Here is a 19,027-nt window from a genome sequence, read left to right as displayed (position 1 = left end):
ACTTCAGGAGACGAGCGTTAATTAGACATTGCATAGACAATAAATAGAGCAATGGATTCACTGTAGAATATGAAAGGTGAACTTGCTGTTATGTTTGCACTGTCTTTGCAGTATTAGTTCCTCTTTACATCTCATTTTAACAGCTACTAGTCAAGTACCAGCGACTTCCTTAACAAAGGAGTCTGGGACAAAGGCAGGGAATCTGAAGTCTGTGAGGCAACCATGACTAAAAGACTCTTAACAGTAAAATTTTCATAGGGTAGAGTATTGTGGTGCAAGTACAAAGATTGCATGGGGGAGTGCATGTGCTTTGAGAATCAAAATTGATTCATGAAGTCTCTTTTTGCTTTTTTCTGATGGGGTAGAGTTTCTCCATGATCTCCAAGGCATTCCTCTTGCTAGATTTTCTGTGTTCTGTATTCACTGCTAACACCAGTATAGGTGATTCTAGACTAGGTCGTGGTGGGTTTGTTGTGTTCTTTTTTTTTTTTTTTTTTTTTCAAAGGAGTGAAAAATGTACTTGGTTTCTTTAATCAACAAAAAGTTTATTTGTCTTTACAAAAACATACTTAACTACTCACACAGGAAAATAATTGCATGTCTTGTGAACCTTTCAGTTTTAACATTGACATTATATTCTTATTTTCATTCTTTTTAATAAATTACAATTTGCCTTTTAGGGTTTTACTTCATCCTTTTGAAAGTGACTGTTTTTGAAAGAGGGTTTTTATTGGTTTTGTTTTTGAAAGCAAGCAAAATTGCTTATCTCTGGGAATGATGCTGCTGATTTTCTGGTGTTTTTTTCCTCTTCCGTGATGAGCAGCCATCACCAGTAGGTATTATTTATTAAACATTTTTCTGTGTGTTTTGAAGTCCTGTAAATTAACAGCATTTTAAAATAAAGGCAAGCTATAGGCGAAAGAATGCTGAAGTCAATTTAAAACATGCCAGCTGGCAAAAAAGAGAGCCATTTAGTTGGCAAGAAAGTCTTTGGTGCTGCTTATTCAACTGAATGTTTACTGTGGAGGTATTGTGTGTGTGTGTGTATTAATGTGTAAAAGTTTAAATCAGTCTGTCATCCTTAGTCCTCCTTCTTTCCTTCATCTCCTGGATCTTTTATTTCTTTACTGTAATTAAAAGATCAGTAGTTCATTATGTTTGATTTCTCCATAAATGAAGGCAGTGTTACAGAATCTTCACAGATAGTACAGCATCTTCATGGGAAGGTATAGTCCTATGTAAGAATCAATGCAGAATGGTATAATTCCTAGACTGCATGTTGGTGCGGTACAGCATCTCACTGGCTAAATGAGCAACTAAATGCTGTACCGTCCTGTCAGTTCTCTCATATATACACACACTACTGTACTGTTGAAGTGTAAAAATGAACAAAGGAAATTACCCTTGCGAAGGTCTGTAACAAGGCCATAAAACAGGCCATAAACAAGTCTCGTAGTTTTTCTTAGAACACTGTTGTTAGTACTACCTGATTTGACAGGTTACAGTGTATTTTATTTTTATTTCTGTGTAAAAGCCTCCTATACTATTTCAGTGGGAGAAAATTGAGAATTATGGTGGGGTAATGATGTTACTGTATTACAGCCAAAAAGACGGTAATTTATTTTGAATACAGAAATTTCTTGCTAGGTTTTGTTGTGCTGGTTTTTGTGTGTGTGTGGTGGATTTTTTGTTGTTGTTGTTGTTGTTTTTTTTTTAAACTGTGTAGGATTTGTCATTTTCCTGAAATGAGTGACCAGCAGTCTGCAAACTGAAACGATTTATTGAGGCATACAAATAAGGATTAATTTATTCCTTTTAGGCACTGAAATGTCAGACATATGTTGCAAGTTGTCTGAGGCTAGGTGGAAGAAATGTGCATTGAACTTCAGTCCCTTAACTCCTTGTTTACTGGGAGTGAGAGATGTTTAGAGTCCCGTATGTTTTGGTCTATTAGTTTGAGAGGTTTGCCTGATTAGGAAGTTTGTGTACACGCATTTCAGTGGTGTAATTCAGGCAGCTTAACTTCCACAGGCACTGTGCAACAACATCTGTATAAACTGTTTGAAGACGCCAAAATTAAGTTTGTGGTGTCCAGGTAACCAAGGTTCTTCATAATCAGTGTTTCACTTGTGGAATTGAGCTAAACTTTTGAGGACAGCAAAGTACAGCAGGCTTTCTTCCTCAGGCAAGGTTATAGTTTCTGGTGTCTGTATTTTTTAATATATGATCCTAGCAGAAAAGGAGAGGAGAAAAGTAAGAAGTTTGATTAATGGAAGAAGCTTAGAAAGAGCTAAGTTTGAGGACTGATCTCAGAGCTCTTAGGCTGGGAAAAAAAGGTCCCATTAATTTTAGTGGGAGTTTTGACTGCACAAGGACTTTCAAGATCAAGTGCTTTCTTGTTCATTAAAGGATAGAAGGTAATTAGAAATAAAGCACAGAAAAGATTTTATATAGTATTGCTTTTGTCAGCTGAAAAAATCCATATTATTGTAGGAGTTTTAGGCTAATTTCTTTCTCCCTTTCTTGCATAAAATGATGACACAGTAGGTTGTTTTCATTACTCTTAGAGGTCTGTGGTTCTATCTGTTCATTTTATTGGGAAAAAAGCAATTGGCAAGTTTTTTCTGTGTTAGCTTCCTTGCTCTTGGGTTCCAATCTCATCTATGGTGCTGACTTTGTCGTTTCCCTCCTCCGTCCAAACTGTTTTGCTCAAGATATTCCCACAACATTTTTGTTTGTAGATGTTGGATGATAAATGAAATAAAAAGCCAGTGTGCATTTTGTTTGAAGGATTTTGCTGATGTCAGCTCATGAAATAGTGGAACTATTGGAAAGAAAATGATAAAACGGTACTAAGTTTTGCAGAAAGAAATCTTGCATGTTTTATAGTACCTTATTTATGTTGACTTTTGAACACCTTTTGGGGAAGAATCTATATGTACTTAAGACCTCTTGAATCCAACTCTGAATTTTGAATGTTTGGCAGTCATGACCCATTTCAGGAATTGTATATTTTTGTCATCAACTGATGGGAGTACTTTCTACACTGACCTCAGTGACAAGGGACTCATCTCCTCTTAGAACTTCAAACCATTCTTTGTAATACTTAAAAATACATTTCATGTTAGTTGTCCCTTACAGGTACTTTCCCCACCCTCTCCTCCCCCCCCCCCCCCCCCCCCCCCCCATCAAAACCTTTTTTCCCTCAGCCTCTAGCTGTAATTTATTTCGGTGAAGATTGTGGTCCGAGTTTAATTGCAGATGGAATTGCCACTGGTAAGACTGAGAGCAGGAGCCACTTTTTTTACAGCTTTCTATCGTGTGCTGGTGGGCACAGGGAAGCTGTAAAAGGATGTGGAGCCAGAGAAGCTGTTGCAAAGCTGTTGCTTGCCTGGTTCTCTTTGCTGGCCTGGCAATACATAATGATCTTAAGTATTCCAAACAGCAAGGGAAAGTGAGAAAGATTTATTTCACTTCTGACATAGCAGTAGTCTGCCTTCTTATGAAGTAGCTATGTAGAATTTTAGTGATGCCATGCGTCTGTCTTTCCAATCTGCGATTGTTACATGAATAAGATTTTGTTCCTGCTCATTCCTGTTTTATTTTGATGGTCTCCCTATTCTTTGAACTAGCAAAGGGGATGGGGGAAATATTCACTATTTGTGGTTATTGAAATTACTTTTGTGATTCCTTTCCAATTATTTTCAGGAAACAATAATTATTTCTGCAAATGTGACTTATTTCTATAAAGGTGACTTTCTGCCAAGTAAGAAGGTATTTGGTAATACGCAGTCTGCCTTCAAAAACTCATCACTTTATCAAAATGGATAAAATTGTTCAATATAGATTCTCAAAAGAGAACTTGATCCTTAGAGACTCCTTTGCTTTTTTACTACTTTAATTCTGTTGCCTTTGGCTGAATTGCTCTTCATTTGTACTCATGTAAATGAGGAAAACAATCATATGTAAAATATCAGAGGAGATACAGGCAGATTTTAAAATGAGTCATTTTCAGTGGCATTTACCTTTCTGTTAAGCTATACTGTTAATCTCCATGGATTGTGTAAGTGCCTTTTCACTCAGAGTGTAAGACCAAATAATATTTCTGCTTATGTAAAGCGTTTTGGTTTTTTTCAAATGAAATTTTAGATGACAAAGAAGGGACTTCCTGAAGTTAGTTGGAAAAACTTCAGATATCAGAGGAGAATATTTTTGTGAGATAAAAGAGTTAAGATGACTTTCTGCTTTCAAGGGGATTTCTTGAAAAAGCTTTCAGAACTGTGGTACAATTCTCTAAGAACAAACTTGTGTGAGGTATCTGAGGTACCTGTTGGGAGTGCTTTGCAAGAGACATGTGTTTTCCATTGCAAGTAAAAACTACAATTTAATGTAAAGTTTTCTGATGATTTTGCTGACTACGCGGTGGTAAATGAGCAGATAAACTGTTCTGTATAGGATACTAATGTCCTTTCTGAATATGGTGCACAGAGTGCTTGTTGCAATTTGGGCATATTACTCTCTACAGAGAACGGATTTGAAATTGTCCCACTTTCCAGAGGCATTACCCTTGATGTAATGTTCTCTCGCTGAGAAGCCTTATTTTCTCAAATACAATAGAACAGTACAAATGCCTGGTGCTGGGTTGATACCTGAGTTTCTGACTGTCCTTCAAATGCATATGTCGGTCTGGCTTATATTGTTCTGAGTTATTATGGTACTGTGCTGCTGTCAGGTTGGATAACCAGTTTCTCAAGGAATAGGCAGTTTTGAAGATTCTGCAGTCTTAGTAACTTACTGAAGTTTCCCTCCACAGTTCTCTTGTAGTCACATACACACAGGGTCCTTGTGACTTGTGTCCTTGGAGACATGGTATATTGGGGTGTCTGAGTATTACACACAGGAGGGAACCTGAAGTGCATTGTGCTATTTATATTCAGCAGTTAGTAACAGAGCATGAACATCCATTAATGCTCCCACATTAAACACAGCTTTAATTGCAGTTTTAAAGATCTGCTGGTTTTGCTTTTTAGAGTCTCAGGGTTGATTAATAATATCTTAATAAAAAGCTTAATAGTGCATTAAACTTAAAAAAAGTGTCTTATTATGAGACAGCGATTTCACTTGGTAGTTCACTAAACAGAATAAAATCCCATCTTAAAATCTGTTGCCTGGCTGCAGCAAAATGTTACACAATCAGCCTTCAGAAACCACACTGACATTTGATGTAGCATTTTAAATGTTAGCACACACGTTTGGTACCAGTTACCAGGTACCAGCACACACGTACTAGGCTACAGCCTCTGGAGTTTGTTGAACCCTCATAAAAAGTCCTTTATCTATTTTGAGTAGAAATTTGCTAACATTTTACTTTCTATATTACCAATATTGGGCCACTGGGGAGGCGGGTTATCTGAAGATCTGTAGTAAGAATGACACATCTTTTTTATTTAAATATTATTGCTTTTTAGGCACTGAATTTTGGAGATATGCTGAAGTACTTGTGGGAGATTTGGGTGCCTGAAAAACCATGGGTGGTAAGATATCAGATCCACTGAAGTCAATAAAATACACATTTAATTTTAAGATAGGTATTTTGGGCCCTGTTGTCACTGAATTCAATGGGCAAAACTCTTGCAGGGCTCGTAAGAAGTGCATTACTGGAAATTTATGCAAGTGTATTTCCATTCTTTTCAGTATTGTCAGACTGGTGTGAAGTTGAAGTAATGCCTGTGGTGAACTAGAACTGTGTGGTAGCATCTGTCAGGGGGAAGAGCAAATTGATCAGCTGAAGGTTACAAGACATTTTCTCTTATCTTTGCTGAGAAAGTGGCTAGCTATTGCCCATCAGAGCAATTCATGGTTCACAGCTGGGCCTACTGAATAGTACCTTTCTCCAGGCATCCTCTTGTTACACTTGTTTTACACCTGCTCTGGACTCCAACCCAGTAAGCCAAGAAAAATAACCCATCTCCTGTTGAGGACCATGTGGACTTCTCAGAAAAAAAGTCTGGCAGATGCTGTTTGTCTTCCACTTTCAGAGGCAGTAATCAGAGAAGAACCAGGGTTCAGTGCTTTGATCTCTTAAGACTCTGCAGTAAGGAGGAACTGTCGTCTACTTAGACGCATAGTTTCTTCTCTGTGCAGAATTGCAGTCTAGTCTGTCGGTTTCTGTGCTGGGTTTTCTGTGTGGAATCAAGGACTGTGGTTTCTGTCCACTATCTGTGCTTTCTAAAGACAGTCTCTCCAAAATAAGTAACAGAAAACTCCATGTAGAAGGTCAGAACTTGCATTTGTGTTAAAGTTTAAAAGTAATAAATGCAATTGCAATTTAGTTACATCTTATGTTAATTTCATTACATTTGTTCAACTAGTTAAACTACAAGATTGCAGTAAAAAGTTGTTTTCTTGATAATGTAGACCTCTTTCCCCAATACTATGCACTCCGTGTCACTCACTTTAAGCTACATTGGAAGAAGAAAATTTCCTGGAAATGGGAGTTTCCAGTATCAGACATTAAATTTTAAACTATGTTTTCTAGCAACCTATTGGATATTTGGTGTTTTATCCTTTATAGTAGACTATTTTAGCCTCAATCTAGGGATTTCAGAGACAGGGGAATTGTATTAAGTTTTTAGTGTAAAATAGTATGAATAAACTTTGTTGAATCTCTTAGTATACTATAAACCTGATAAATTCTCATTAAGGCAATGTAGAATGGTTAGACCACACTGAAGTGGATTCAGGCAGTGGAGTACCACATGAAAGTAAACGTGCACTTAAGCTCTTAGCTCAGTTTTGGGATATCTAGTATCAGTATTAGAGTGTAGTACTTCAGCAGAAGCTGTCACTTCCAGTATTTTATTTCATTAGACAATAATTACAAAATAAGGTGTCTTTATGTACTGTTTTATTTAAAGCTCTAAGAACAACATATACATAATACTTCATAGTCTAGTCAATTTTTTTGTGGGAAAGTATATTATTCTACACATTACATTGTAAAAGCTGGTCTTTTAACAGTTACAGTTGTTAAGAGAAATCTTTGCCATGGTAGTTGGAAGTTAATTACTAGAATATAAGTTGTAAAGTAACTAAACAGGAAGAAAGGACTAAGCTTTTAAGCTAATTTCTGGAAGATTTTATGGAACTTTCTCATTCTTTCCATAAGAGTTGTTGCTCTTTGTCAGACAAATCTTTTCAGCTAGGTTTGGTGCTTCAAGAGAGTTAAACAGATAGGCTATTATTTCCCATGCCTGTTCTAGGTTTTAAAACATGTGGAGATTTATTCCCTTTTCTCTACCAGTTGATATTGGGCATGGAAAGCTTTGTTGTTGTTGTTTTTTTTTCTAGCTGACAACGGCAGCCTGACTAATCACTTTAATTAAAGCTTCTTTTCCATCCATGTGAGTGATATGCTTTGAAAAAATCCTCCAACCCTTTAATTATGGAAAGCATTTTAAGTATTTGAATGTATTTTTATCATTTTAATATTGATCTTCACAGTCTGAAGAATAACTAAGTAATGTTGATGGTCTGTAGTGTGAATGAGGACTGCTCATTTTGCCATGCATTACTGAGTATGAATAAGGAAATACTGTATTCTTGCTTTTTAAAAAAACATTTGAATTACCTGTGAGTACTTTGCTCATCTAAATAGCAATTACACCATCTCTTTCTAAAAGATTCTTGGTAAAGCAAAGCTCCATTAACATTGCATGTAATAAAATCGAAAAAACCCTCTTAAAACAAGTTTCAGACTTAATGGATTTTCTGTTTCTCTAAGTTAAATTTTAGCCATTGTCTTTAATGGTGGTGGTAGCTAGACCTAAAGATTAGATGCAGAAATTCTTAGATAAGTGTCTGGTGTATCTGATTAAGCAGCAGTTCAGACAGCACAATTTTGTGGGGGAACTTGGGCTGGAGTGGGCTGGATGCAGGAATGGAAACACAAAACTCAGTGATCAGCAATCTAGAATGTATTTAGCATGTAGGTAGTGCCTCGATAGCAATTTGTCTTTTAAGAAACCTATTCTACAGCACACACACATGCATATACACATGCATGCACATGCACGCACATAGGCACACACCAGTCAAAGCTGCATTTCCTCCAGCCCAGTTCAGGCAAGCATGCAGGGGGTACAGCACACTTACTCTATAGCTGGGTCCTGATTGTCAGCCGGACTCCTGTGTGCACGGTTCAGGCTCAGCCTTCTACGTGGTGCTGGATGCCCAGGGATGTGTACACTCTTGAGGAGTCATTGTCTTAACTGTTTATTACTTTATAAATCATGTTGTTGGTATAAGTCATTATAAGCCAAGCTAGTGAGCCATGTGGCCTCACTAGTCATACAGCCTCAGGCCAGTCTCCTTGATATCACCCATATGTAAGGCCAACTAGCAGTTGTCACTGAGGTTTCTATCACTCTGGTCTCCCTACCCAAATGTGTTACAGAAGTGTGAAGTCAGCAAGAAATACATGATGGAGTTCAGCTAGTGCAGCTGTGTTTTTCATGTCATACAAGGTTCATTTTGTTATTTGCAGATGGGCAGATGTAGTCATTGTCCCATTTATCTGAGCAATGCTTTTGGGTAGACTCTATCCGTGACATGATCAAAATGATCCCTTCTAGAAATATAATGGTACTTTGGCATTGATAACATCAGTATCTGTTCCTTTGGGGTGGAAACACCCCCTCCCACCCTAACATTTAACAGAACCCTAAAGTAACAGAACCTTTCTTTGAGAGAAGAGAGAGATGCAGAGCTGTAGGAAATGGTCTGAGGTTAAAGGAAAGAATCTGAGACTATTCAAATACCTCATTTGAGTATGTTCCGTATAAATGACTTGGTTTCCAAACAGTAGATTATGCAAGCGTATTTTTTCCCATAAAAAGAAAAAAAAATATAATTTTCTCTGCTGTTCAAGCTAGATGGTAATAATCATTTGAGGCAGGATTCTGAGAAGAGGAATTCTCTGTACATTTTTTTTTTTTGAGTTTGCATATAAATATATGGTTATTTACCCTGGCAGAGGTTTTCATTATTTTATTTTGTTCTGATCATAACTTCCTGTGCCTATTAACTGGTAAAAGAAGTTTCTTAACTTGAATTCAGTGATGTTGGACAAACACCTATCTTCTTTGTAATTAGATTTTATTATGACTTTGTTTTCAAAATAAGCTGCTTTTTAGTTTAAAGCTGTCATTAAAATTACTTCTGAAGCAGCTCTTTCAAATGAATCAAAATAGATGGTGGTCAATGAGGTACTACTGTTTTGTCTCAAATGTGGTTAAAGTGAAACGGAGCAACCTCAGGTTTATATAAAAATACATGTTTACATATGTATCTTGACTTCATTTTTCTCCCTAATTAGTAGCATGCTATGTACCATTCTTGACTTTTGATTCACCCCCTTGGTGCCTGCACCTCCCCTTAGGGATCCCAGCTGTTTTCTCCTCCTGCTGTAATTGAAATCAAACTTGTTCCAGCCTGTAATTGATAGTGAATCTAACCATCTAATGCTTTCTATGAGACAGATGCACAGCAGAAGCACATGAAACAGCATATGGAAAACCAAGTACCCTACTGGGGTGAATATAGATCCATTCTTGTTATGTTATACAATATTCCAATACTTTCATCAACTAGTTCACCTATGTTTTAAATTGAGAGTGTGATATGTATAGAAAATTTTGAGTATGTGCAATGTATTAATTGAAATGGTTAGGTCAGATCTCTCTGTCCTCATGAAGAGCTGCGCCTCCAGACTGCTGTTACGCATTATCTTCTTCACCTGCTCTTTTCTCGTGACATGTCAAGAAAAGGTATTCTAATGTCTGTCTGAGTGTTGTTATGACAGGTCTAACGGCTTATATGGGAATGTAAGTCTAGGTGTTCTCTCTCACCCTTGTTTTGGCATCTAGTGCAAATCACAATCTTGTATAAAGAGTGCATCTTTTATTCTCCAGAAGGTGGCATTTGCTAGGAATCTACCATTTGAAGCAGGATGGTGCTGTCAGTACTTTAGTATATTGCTGGTTTTCTTTCTCTCTCAAACCATATAATACTTCCATTAGTAATGATGTAATGAATAAAATAGTAAGATGTTCTTTTATCCTATATCTCTCCATTTCTTTCTATGTATAGTATATAAGAGAAAAGAGCGCCAGTCATGAATTGTTATATATGTCATATTTTAATATTTTCAAGAATGTGGGGTTTTGCTTCTTCGCCGCGTGCGCGCACGCGCGCGCACACACACACACGCACGCACGCCCCCGGAATCTACTCTAGTTCCCACGCTCGAAGGGTTATATAGTTTTTATAGCTTTCTTCTACCTCTAGCTTCTCCTCATGATACAATATACAGTAATTAAATATAGAACTAAGGAGAAGTCATAGATTAATCGTTGGCTACTGGATTTTTTGAGATATTTTTGAGGTATGTTTTCTTAGCAGAAATAATGTAATAGTCCCCTGTGTGGATTTCCTCATACTTGGTTTTGGAAGGAGCCTCATGTGTTCCTTGCAGTGCTACCAATAACAAGGTGTTATCAGTACATCTGAGTCAGGCAGACCAAGGCTTTGAGCGATTGCATCTGTAACTAAGACTGAAGACCCAGCTTAAGTATAAAAATCAAATTCGTACTGTTCCTGACTCTAGATATGGCTGCCCTGTGTAAAGTTCAGCAGGATTTCTCCTGGGGTAGCGAAGTTCCTTTAGGTATATCTAAATAAATGTTAGCATTCTGGTGAATACTTACAAAGAGATTTGGAGGAAAGCTAGTTATTTTGTAACTCCTCAAATTATACCTGGTTTCTCAGGGACCTAAGAAAAAACAGAGTAGAAATTAACTTCTTCATGCTGTTCACAATCACAGTGGAGATTCTTCCTGTTAAATATTTATCCATCGTGGAAGAAGAAAAGAGTTGAACAATCAAACGGTGTTAATTTAAATGTCATAACCACAATTAGAACAAAACTGTGTCTTTTTTCTAATTTTTCTTTAAAAATATATATTTCTGTGTATTACACAGAAAATATGATTTATTGTTCATTAAAATATTATATAAAAATGAAAAGTAGTAAATGTATTAAGGCTAGGCATGTGATTATTTTTAAGTCTTGCTATATGCACGGATGATGGTTCCATTATTGTGGAGTAATCTAAGTTGGAAGGGACCTTCAGAGGTCATCTGATACAGTGTCCTACCCCAAAAGGGCTAATTTAGATCAGGTTGTTCAGGGCCTTGCTCAGTCAAGTTTCGAGTATCTCCAAGGCTGTCTCCAAGGCTTGCCATGGCCTTGCTGGGCACCCTGTTCCAGTTTTTGATCATCTTTGTGAATTTTTTTCGCTTCATATCAAATTAGAATTTTCCATGTTGCAACTTGTCTCCAGTGCTTCTCATCCTATCAGTCTTCAAAAAGAGTTTGGATCCATATTGTCCAGGGCCTCCCATTAAGCAGCTAAAATTGCAACAACTTTTGCATCTTAAGGGTGAGCACATGTAGCACTCAGGGGCTACCTTTATGCTCTATAGCCTCCTGACCAACTCCTGACCAACCTTCTGACTCTTTGCTGGGCTTACTCCAGTGTTTTCCTGTACCAGAGAGCTCCAAGCTGGGCGCATCATTCCACATGCAGTCTCAGACATGGAATCATGGAATCCTTTAGGTTAGAAAAGACCTTTGAGACCATCAAGTCCAACTGTAAACCTAACTGCCAGGTCAGCAGTGTGCCTAAATGCAACATCTACAAGTCTTTTAAATACCAGCAGGGATGGAAGGACTCAAGCAGTTCCCTGGGCAGCCGGTTCCAGTGCTTGATAACTCTGTTGGTGAAGAAATAGAATGCCAATCTAAACCCCTCCTGCACAACTTGAGGCCAGTTCCTCTCATCTTACCACCTTACTTTGGAAAAGACACTGCCATACTGAATAGAAAGGAAGAATTGCCTCCTAGAGCTTTCTCGCTACATTGTTACTGATGCAGTTTGACCTTTGTTTAAGGACACTCTGCTGATTCATTCTGGAATGGTTGTTTACCAGGACCAACAGATCTTTTTTGCTGGGCTGTTTTCTATCCGGTCGGGCCCCAGCCTGCATTGTTGCACGGGGTTATTCCCTCCTGGGGCAGGACTCCATGCTTGCCGTTGCTGCGCTTTGTGAGGTACCTGTTGCCCATTGTCCCAGCCTGTCAGGCTTCCATGGAATCGAAGCCCGGCCTTGCAGCATGCGGAGCGCTTTCCCCTCGCATGGAGTCATCTGCGCGCTTGCAGAGGGTGTACTCTGCCTCACGGTCTGGCTTATTAATAAAGACATCAGGTGCTAAATCAGCGTTGGCCCCATTATCCACCCCTACCAGCCATCTGCCCATTGGACTGAGCACCTGTGATCGCAACCCTTTGAACCTCAGAGTCCGAGCAGTTTTTCCAGGCACTTGATAGTCTGCCTACCCAAACCATGTTTTCATCAAGTTGTTACTATGGATTAAAAAAAAAAAAAAAAAGAAAAAAGCCTTGCTGACATCAGGGAACCTCTTCTTCACCAGTGCAGCCATCTCACCACAGAAGCTAATCAGGTTGGTCAAGCACATTTTGCCATTGGTAAATGCATGTAGGCATTCTCTTGGTTTTGCTGATAGTATAACTTCCTTTTTAGGTTTCACAGTCCTCACTAGTATCAACTCCAAGAGAGAAGTGGGTTTCATAATTACAGCTGGGGTCAGTTAGAATTTCCCCATTATGCATGCTGACTTATACGGTGCTTGTTTGACTTGATGGGCATAACACTCAACTTTTCCCATGCTTTGAGGAAGTTGTCATTGATGATCAATCAGTTCTGCTGAGCTCCTTTACCCTCCAGGGCTGTTTCCCATTAGCCCTCACCAACCAGATCCCTGAACAAATTTAAATCTGCTTTTTGAAGTCTAGGTTTGTAATTTATTTTTTTTTTAATTATTATTATTATTATTATTTTAGTAATAGATCCAACTGAGTGTCTCCTCTGGTACGTTTGTCAGCCACCTGTACACCTGTATCTAAAAAACATTTATTGATGCTTCCTGGAAATCTCTTGAAAATTTGTGATCCACCATTTTGCCCTCTCAGAATCATAGAATCATGGAATCATTTAGGTTGGAAAATACTTTTAAGATCATAAAGTCCATCTGCTAACCCACTGGACTGCCATATCCATCACTAAACCATGTTCCTAAGCGCCACATCTATGCATTTTTTAAACACTTCCAGGGATGCTTGTTCTACCACCTCCCTGGGAAGCCTATTCTAATGGTTGACTACACTTTCAGTGAAGAAGTTTCTCCTAATATTCAATCTAAACCTCACCTGACATAACTTGAGGCTGTTTCGCCTTGTCCTGTGGCTAGTTATCTGGGAGAAGAGACCTATGCCCACCTGCCTATAACTTCCTTTCAGGTAGTTGTGGGGAGCAATAAGGTCTCCCCTGAACCTCCTTTTCTCCAGACTAAACAACCCCAGTTCCCTCAGCCGCTCCTCATAAGACTTGTGGTCTAGACCCTTCACCAGCTTCACTGCCCTTCTCTGGACATGCTCTGGCACCTCAGCATCCCTGTTGAAGTGAGGGGCCTATATAATGAGAACAGTATTTAAGTTGTGACTTCACCAGTGCAAATTACAGGGGGAAGATCACTTCTGTAGTCCTCCTGGTCACACTGTTTCTGACAGCAGCCAGGAAGCTGCTGGCCTTCTTGGCCACCTGGGCACACTGCTGGCTCATGCTCAGCTGGCCATCAGCCAGCACCCCCAGGTCCTGTTCTGCCAGGCAGCTTCCCAGCCACTCTTCCCCAAGCCTGTAGTGTTGTGTGGGGCTGTTGTGATTCAGGTGCAGGACCTGGCACTGCTCCTCATTGAACCTCATACAACTGGCCTTGGCCCATTGGTCCAGGCTGTCCAGATCCCTCTGCAGAGCCTTCCTGCCCTCAAGCAGTTCAACAATCCCACCCAGCTTGGTGTCATCTGCAAACTTAGAGAGGGTGAACTCAGTCCCCTCGTCCAGATTGTCAGTAAGGTTATTAATCAGGACTGGCCCCATTACTGAGCCCTGGGGAATACTACTGGTGACCAGCTGCCAGTTGGATGTAACTTTATTCATTATGACTCTTTGGGCTCAGCTGTCCAGCCAGTTTTTTACCCACCATTAAAGTACACCCATCCAAGCCATGAGCAGCCAGTTCCTCCATGAGGATGCTGTGGTAGATGGTGTCAAAGGCTTTACTAAGGTCCAGGGTAGACAACATCTGCAGCCTTTCCCTCATCCACTAGGTGGGTCATTTTGTGTTAGAAGGAGAGCAGGTTTGTCAAGCAGGACCTGCCTTTCACAAACCCCTGCTGGCTGGGCCTCATCTCCTGGGTGTCCTGTACATGGCACATGATGGCACTCAGGATGATCTGCTTCATGGCCTTCCCTGACACTGTGGTCAGGCTGACAGGCCTGTAGTTTGCTGGATCTTCCTTCTGGCCCTTCTTGTTGATGGGCATCACACTGGCTAACCCCCAGTCTTCTGGGACCTCTCCAGTTTGCCAGGACTGTTTTTTAATAATGGAGAGTGGCTTGGTGAGCTCTTCTGCCATCTTCCCCAGTACCCTCAGGTGAGCGGATGCCATCTGGCCCCATAGACTTGTGTGTGCCTAAGTGGTTTAGCAGGTCACTAACTGTTTCCTCCTGGACTGTGGGGACTTCATTGTGCTCCCTGTCCCAGTCTTCCAGCTCAGAGGGCTGAGTACAAGCTGAGGGAAGCTGGTCTTGCTGTTAAAGACTGTGGCAAAGAAATCACGAAGTACCTCAGCCTTTTCCTCATCCTTTGTGGCAGTGTTCCCTGCTGCATCCAGTTAAAGGATGGAGATTATCCCTCGCCCTCCCTTTGTTTCTAATGTATTTGTAAAAACACATTAAAAAGTCTTTATTGTCTTTTATGTCAGTGGCCAGCCTGAGTTGTAGCTGGGCTTTTGCCTCTCTAATCTGGGCCTTGCATAACCTCGTGACATCCTTATAGTCCTCCTGAGCTGCCTGCCCCTTCTCCCAAAGGTGGCAAACTCTTTTTCCCCTGAGTGCCAGCCAAAGCTCTCTGTTCAGCCCAGGCCAGTCTTCCCTGCTGGCTTGTCTTTCAGCACATGGGACAGCCCGCTCCTTCACCTTTAAAACATCCTTCTTGAGGGATCTCCAGCCTTCCTGGATGCCTTGGCCCTTTAGGACTGTCTCCCAAGTGACTGTGTCAACCAGTCTCCTAAACAGGCCAAAGTCTGCCCTTCTGAAGTCCAAGGTAGCGGTTCTGCTGACCCTTCTCTTTATTTCTCCAAGCATTGAAAACTCTTTAGCACCTCGTGATTGCTATGCCCAGGATGTCCTCTGACCACCACATCACCTACCTGTCCTTCCCTGTTTGCAAACAGCAGGTCTGGTGGGGCATCTCCCCCTGGCTGGTTCACTCACCAGCTGTGTCAGGAAGTTACATTCCACACACTCCTGGAACCTCCTAGACTGTTTCCTCTCTGATGTTTTGTATTTTCAGCAGATAACTGATAAGCTGGATTCCACCACTAGAACAAGGGCTGTGATCATGAGACTTCTCGCATCTGCTTGCAGAATATTTTACCTGCCTCTTTATCTTGGTCGGGCGGTGTATAATAGTCTTTCACCAGGATATCTGCCTTGTTGTCCCTCCCCTATTCTTACCCATAAACATTGTTACCATCATTAAGGTCCAGATGATCAAAACACTCCCTGACATATAGAGCTACCCCACCGCCTGTCCTTCCTTGCCTATCCCTCCTGAAGGCTTTATAGCCATCCATTGCAGCGCTCCAGTCATGTGAGTTATCCCACCGTGTTTCCATTATAGTGACTGTGTGATACATTTCCTGCTGCATGATGGTTTCCAGCTCCTCCTGTTTTTTGCCCATGCTTGTGGCATTTGCGTAGATGCACGTCAGTTGTGCTATCAAACTCATCTCCAACACTGGCATGCTGCCTCCAGGCTCATCTCCAGTGAGCCTGGTTTTATTCCCCTCCCCCTTCAAAGGTGTTGGGGTTGTTTGTATACCCCCTGAGAATTACCCTTGTGATTTTTAGGCTTCCCCCAGGTTTTTAAAGGCTTTGCTTCCTTTTCTCTTGATCCATCAATCACTCTGTCATCACTGATCTTGATCCGTCAGCACTGGACTGGTAGGTCGCCTGCTCCTGTGCAAAGCTCCATGAATTCAAACTGCCCTTTTCTACAGAATGCAACTTCTCCTCACTTGTCCTGAGGAGGCTGGGTGGGTTCCCTGCAATTTGTTTTCCACTCTGCACATGGGTATGTACCGGCACTTGAGGTGAATGCCCCCCCCCCCAGCTGCATTGTGTCTACAGGGGATGTACCTCATGTGCTTACTCCTGAGCACTTGCTTTCTCCTGTCCCTCCTCAGATAGCCTCAGTTCTTTTGTCCACCATCTCCAGATGTTTATAGCCCTTCTGGCTAGATTAACAACCTTCTCTGCAAGTCTGGGTCTAGCTCCAATTCATTAAATATACTATGACATAGAAATGTTTTGATACAGGTGTTCATTGTGTACATACAAAATATCTATGCATAATTTTAGTGTCTACCTGTGTTTAAATAGTGTATGCAAGTTCATGAAGAGAACAGACACTTTGTATATATTGTTATGCATATGTGCACAGCAAGAGAAAAAGGAGTGTAAAAACTTGAAGTACTGAATAATTATCTTTTTGTTTGGGAGTATTTTCTTAAGCTTTTTATTTCCTGCATCTCTACTGGCAGACATCTTTCAGTCTGATTTTTCAAATGGTACAACGGGGTTTTGTTTTTGTTACTTTTTTTTTTTTAACATCACTGAAGTGTGAAGCAGAAAGCAGCCATGCATATGCCTGGCCAGTTTGTTGTTGGTGTTGGTTTATTCTTCTTTGTAAAAAAGGTGTTGAAATGTTTTGGAAAGGCTGATCTTATATAGGGGATCAAAACACAGGAGTTGAAGAGGTACAGCAGTTTTCATGTTCTTTTCTTCCAGTACTATAATCATGCATAAAGTAAATTTAAAACAATAAATAATCAACATATACTATTATAAACACATTTGAACTGCTGCACTGAATTGTACTATCAAAAAAGATATTTGACATTTTTATGTACTTCCACAGTTTTATTTTGTTTAAAACCTGTTTTTCTTGGGGGAGGAGGAAGATAACTTTAGTGTATTCAAATATTTTAAGGAAGATACATCTGTTATTTAATGTTACTAAGATGCCAGTCTTTTATGATAAGGTGTATGCCACAGAGGTTATCCAGGTGGGTTTGCTTGATAGTATATTTGTATGAGAAGTATCTTGGACATTTCTGTTTGTATACCTTTGTTTGCTATTTTGTTTTCTTAAACCAGTAATTATCATTGTAAGTGGGAGAGGCAGGGAAGTATGCATAACAGTTCTTCACAAGTTTTGTTCATCTGTCCTATACCTATTAAAATAAATTAACTTTCCATACTGAAGGAAATTTGGCTTTCAGTTGCATTTTGCCTTGGAGGAGGAGAGAATGAAAAAGAACATTATGTTCCATAATACGAAGATTTTATGATCTAGTGTTAAATTCAAAGGTGGAGTAGGAGTAAAAAGGGTACAAGTGTGATTCACAATAACAGCACTTTCACTCTTCTTTTTTGCGGTGTGCATTTCCTTTGATTGAAGATGATAGTATCACAAAAAAGATTACTTCCTTTTTGTTGTTGTTGGTTACCTGAAATGTTGTTTCTTAGGTCTCCTGTCTTCTATGCTTCTAAATAGGTAGTTGTATTAGGAAGCCTGAAGCATACATAGCTTTATGGTTTCTGAAATGTTTGTAGACCCAGTGTTTAGACAATGGAATGAAGTCCTAGTACTTCACTGCTTGTAACTGGTGCTTGAACACCTGTAATGTGGATCTCTAACTTTGGGTGTCTGAGCCTAGAGTTGAAATGCAGCCTTCACATCATCCTGGGGGTTTGGTTTCGTTTGGTTGGGGTTTTTGTGTGTGTGTGTGTGTTTTTGTTGTTGTTGTATTTTCCAAATCATATCCAGTGAATTTGATAAAGAAATGGGAAAACTGCTTACAGAGATTGAGGTGGTTTATGGACACCTAACATTTTTGTCCATCTTTTTTGTGCCATATGACATCAGATTATGCCGTCAGCAACACCTGTAAGAATCACAGGTCACATGGTTGTCACTGAGGAATTGATAAGCTTTCTAATGCAGAAATTGAATAAGGACATGAAATGTCAGTATAGGCTAGCAAGAGTGTCTTGTGGGGATAAACAGAAGTGATACATAAAATGTAATTCAGCATCATCTTTGTCAATGACTGAAGAAGCATAGATAAGGATACCTTTATCCTGATTGAAGTCAGTGGACATTTGCCATTGACCTTCATAATGCTCCTGGATATTACCCATTGTATTTGACTGAATTGGATGTTGGCCAAGTATGTGCCAATGATTCCTCTCATCTGTAGAAATCTAGTCTTTTCTGGGCAAAAGCTTTGTCACTATTCCCTTCATCAGGGTGAGATACGTAGACATTACTTAATAGCTTTAAAAAGTTTTCCTCATTTGTGATGATTCACCTGATTTGAGCGGAGTAGGATCCAACATTTGTAGTGAATTTAGTAGTCTCTGAGGATCCAAAATATGAGTAAAAAGAGGTTTCAATTTTTTGCATGCATGATGTATCAGATTAATTGTTTCTTGTTTGGGACTAATGAGGCTTCATGGATAGGGATAGAGTGGATAAGCAGTTAGTGATCTTTGTGGGAAAGGAATGGAAAGTATTTTATTCTGAAATGTTTCAACAGTGCTGTTCCTTTTAAACCCAGAAAATTCATTTAGTATAGTGCTGTTTTGAGCTGTCATATTTCTTATATATTGCAGCACTGTAAACCCTCACAGCCTGGACCTTCCTTTAGAAGACTGGGTGTATTCACTTGGGTACATGAATGTAGCACTCAGGAAATAG

General features: G+C 39.8%; 1 protein-coding gene across 2 annotated transcripts in view; it reads left to right on the top strand.

Moving 5' to 3' along the window:
- The window catches only part of LOC130144757 (protocadherin-9-like), a 469,661-nt gene that overhangs the window by 67,700 nt on the left and 382,934 nt on the right, over positions 1-19,027 (top strand). Inside the window, exon 1 of one of the 2 annotated variants that reach the window (XM_056328866.1) lies at positions 5,473-5,534. The exons of the other annotated variant lie outside the window; for it this stretch is intronic. Coding sequence (XP_056184841.1) covers positions 5,487-5,534 — 48 coding nt within the window. The 5' untranslated portion in view covers positions 5,473-5,486. Of the gene's footprint in view, positions 1-5,472; positions 5,535-19,027 lie in introns of those variants that run through there. 2 annotated transcript variants of the gene reach the window in all.

Source organism: Falco biarmicus, chromosome 2, assembly GCF_023638135.1.
Source record: "Falco biarmicus isolate bFalBia1 chromosome 2, bFalBia1.pri, whole genome shotgun sequence".
NCBI classification, from domain to species: Eukaryota; Metazoa; Chordata; class Aves; order Falconiformes; family Falconidae; genus Falco; species Falco biarmicus.
This window is presented reverse-complemented; position numbering and strand designations above follow the sequence as displayed.